Source organism: Austrofundulus limnaeus, unplaced genomic scaffold (genome assembly GCF_001266775.1).
Source record: "Austrofundulus limnaeus strain Quisiro unplaced genomic scaffold, Austrofundulus_limnaeus-1.0 Scaffold98, whole genome shotgun sequence".
Lineage (NCBI taxonomy): Eukaryota > Metazoa > Chordata > Actinopteri > Cyprinodontiformes > Rivulidae > Austrofundulus > Austrofundulus limnaeus.
The window spans coordinates 33,876-36,962 of record NW_013952500.1 but is presented as its reverse complement, the minus strand read 5'-3'; the positions used below and the strand labels follow the sequence as shown (position 1 = coordinate 36,962).

The 3,087-nt window shown below is 46.5% G+C and overlaps 1 protein-coding gene across 1 annotated transcript; it reads right to left on the bottom strand.

Annotated features, from left to right (window-relative positions):
- Nucleotides 1-572: 572 nt before the first annotated feature.
- Nucleotides 573-2,888, bottom strand: lins1 (lines homolog 1; the record flags this gene model as incomplete). The annotated part of the gene is given in 5 exon segments (XM_014013080.1): nt 573-753; nt 921-1,493; nt 1,560-1,692; nt 1,787-1,876; nt 2,558-2,888. Coding segments are annotated over 5 exon segments (1,286 nt in total), but the record flags the coding sequence as incomplete, so codon positions are not given.
- Nucleotides 2,889-3,087: the final 199 nt, after the last annotated feature.

The following is a 3,087-nucleotide window of genomic DNA, read 5'->3' as shown; positions in this document are numbered from 1 at the left end:
CAGCTGATCATCCCACGGAGTACCTTCATTCTTGACCAACGTATTTCTGTCTCTGTTGTTAAATAAATATTGCCATAACAGTGACGTTTTCCTGTTTATCTTCTGTTAATAAATCCATAACACAAACAGCTTTTCTGACATTATTTAAATCATTAGATAGATTATATAAACTGTAAAATATTAATAATAATTGTGTTCATATTATTATTAACAGTTGTAATGATTTCTACATGGTCAGTCCTGTTTCCTGCTCTGTTGTCAACATGTACAGTGATGAGAAATCCAGTCTGGACCGGTTAGCGTTAGCCGTTAGCTTCACCTGCTGATCACAGAGTCACCTGGTTTCTGAGCTCCAGGTGTTCTGGAGGACCTCCTTGGTTCCTCCTTAAAGCTCTTATTTTTTAATTAATTCAGTTTATTAACCAGAGAAAAGATTTGTGTCTGAATGTTTTAGAATAAAATAATTTCATCTGATCCCAACTTCCAGTAATCAAATCAAAGAAAGATAAAGACCTCCATCTGTAACTGTTGGACCTGGAATACCTGGAATACCTGGAACTACCTGGAAGTACCTGTAAATGAGGAATAAGGACAGACATGTCCTGAGAGCCTCCATCAGATCATCATCCTGGTCCTCAAACAGAACATGGATCCAGCAGCAGAGGTGACGGACCCTCAGAGACCCACTGAACCGTTCCAGGAAGTCCCACAGCCTGTGGACGTGTCCACAGACCTGAGAGACTCTGTCCTCTCCTGTACGGAGGACAGAGAGGACAGAGGGACAGAGAGGGACAGAGGACACAGAGGACAGAGGCTGTAATAAGCTCCTCCCACTGTAGCTGAAGCTTTAGGATCTGGACTCTTCCCTGGAAGCGGGTCATTACAGCCACACCAGAACCAGGTCCATGTTGGACTCTCACCTGCTGAGTCCAGTGTTTGGACGTGGACTTCTGTGGACCGGAGCAGAACCAGGCCAACGGCTCGAAGCGTCACACCTCCTGGTTTCTGGTCCTCGTCTCCTGGGACGGGTCGGGTCCCTCCAAAGAACCCGCCCGGTTCTACCTGGACGGTCTGCAGCCAGCCGTGGGTCACCGCTGCCAGCACGCTCCAGGCCAGAACCCTCAGGTCAGGGTCCAGGTCTCTGGACTTCAGTCCCCCCAGAGACCAGTCGTCCCCGGGCCCCTGCAGGAGGACTCTCTTCAGGAGCAGCAGAGTCCGGTCTTGAACGAAGCCCTGCGAGCCGCTGACCGCTGCCAGGAGGGCTGAGAACTGGACCTGGGCCGGTCTCTGGCAGACCTCCGGTCCAACAACAGACCTGGATGCAGCCAGAACCTCCAGCAGGTCCAGCAGGAGGCAGAAGGTGGTTTTCCAGGACCTCCTGAAGGTAAAACCAGTCCAACATGGCTCGGGTTCTGGACTGGGTTCAGGGATCAGTTTGGAACACAGAATCCTGAGACCGGGTTCCAACCGAGAAACCAGACCCCCAACGGTTTCTGAGGGACAGAGAGACAGATCAGACAACAAAGACTTTCACCTGGACCCTGGACCCTGACACAAACCTGGATCAGATCCTTTCAGAAGAGTTTTAAGGACCTCTGTCAGGGACCAGAGACAGGGGTCCAGCTCTGCAGGAGGACAGGAGCTGCTGAAGGCCTGGACACACGTCTCCTGCCACTCAGGACTCACGTCCCCCTGGAGACACAGAGGACAGGACCGGCTGAGTCCACGTCAGGACACAGGTCTACAGAGTCCAGCAGGACCTCATCAGGACCTCAGCAGGACTCACAGAAGTCCTCAGGAGCTGGAGGACGCAGACCGACACGGTCTTTGCTGCCAGATGTGAGACCAGCTGGTCCTCAGCCCGCAGCAGCTGGACCTGGACCGACAGAGTAGTACTGAGTATAAGTTTAAGTACATCAAGTATACTATGCACCGTGTACTTTTAGTGTACTAGAAAGTATACTGATTTAATACTTGTTTGTACTAAATTGGGATGTTTATAAAAGTATACTTTAAGTTTACTGTTATACTGTCTTTTCAAGTTTATACTCTTACCAAAGAGAAGTATACTTTAAGTACATGACATTAAGTATACTGAAGTATATAAAAGTGTATTTTAAGTACATGACATTAAGTATACTAAAGTATATAAAAGTGTATTTCCCTAAGTGGACTTTTATTTACCATGTACACAGTTATACTAGCAGTTTACTGACACGTATACTTCTAGAACTAAATTGACCCACAACAAGTTCATGAAAGTATACTCAGAAGTATATGGAAGTACTCTAAGTATACTTTTAGTTTAATCTTGAAATATACTACAAATAAACCAAACTGTGTGAAAAATATACTTTCAGTGTACTACTGAAGTTTTTCTTGGCCAAACGTTTCAACATTAGTACAGACTAAGTATACTTAGAGTACATTTGTAGTACAAACCAAGTATACTGTACTTGGTTTAGTATATCTCAGGTAAGAACATAAAAAGTACACAGGAAGTATATTTTGCTGAGGGAGAGCCTTCTGTTTGGACCGGAACCAGAGAGGAACCCACCAGCTGAGACATCAGACCCAGGTCTTCCACCAGGACCCTCAGGACCTCCTCCCAGCGGACCGTGGACTCTGCAGGGAGGTTCTGAAGAACCGGACTCCCGCAGAGCTTCTTCACCAGACCCAGACTGATGGAGGTCAGCTCCCAGCACGTGGCCCCTCCCGGCACCCGTCCACTCAGACCCGAGCGAATCAGAACCGCGACGTCCCGGCAGCTCGGTTCGGGACCGGACCCGCTGAGAAAAGACCGATAAACATCCATCAGAACCTGGACGAGATCACTGACAGAGGACTGAGCTCCGAGGGCGGCCATCTTTGATCCTTCTGCTTCTTCTTCGTGGGTTTTAATAAAAACTGACGAGGAAGATATGAATGAGCGCCCCCTGGTGTCAGGAGCCACACATCAGATTTTTATTTTATTTAATGTTTTTTTAGTTTATTTTATGTTTTTAATTTTATTTTAATTTAGTTTAGTTTAGTTTAGTTTAGTTTAGTTTAGTTTCTTTTATTTTACTTTATTTTATTTTATTTTAG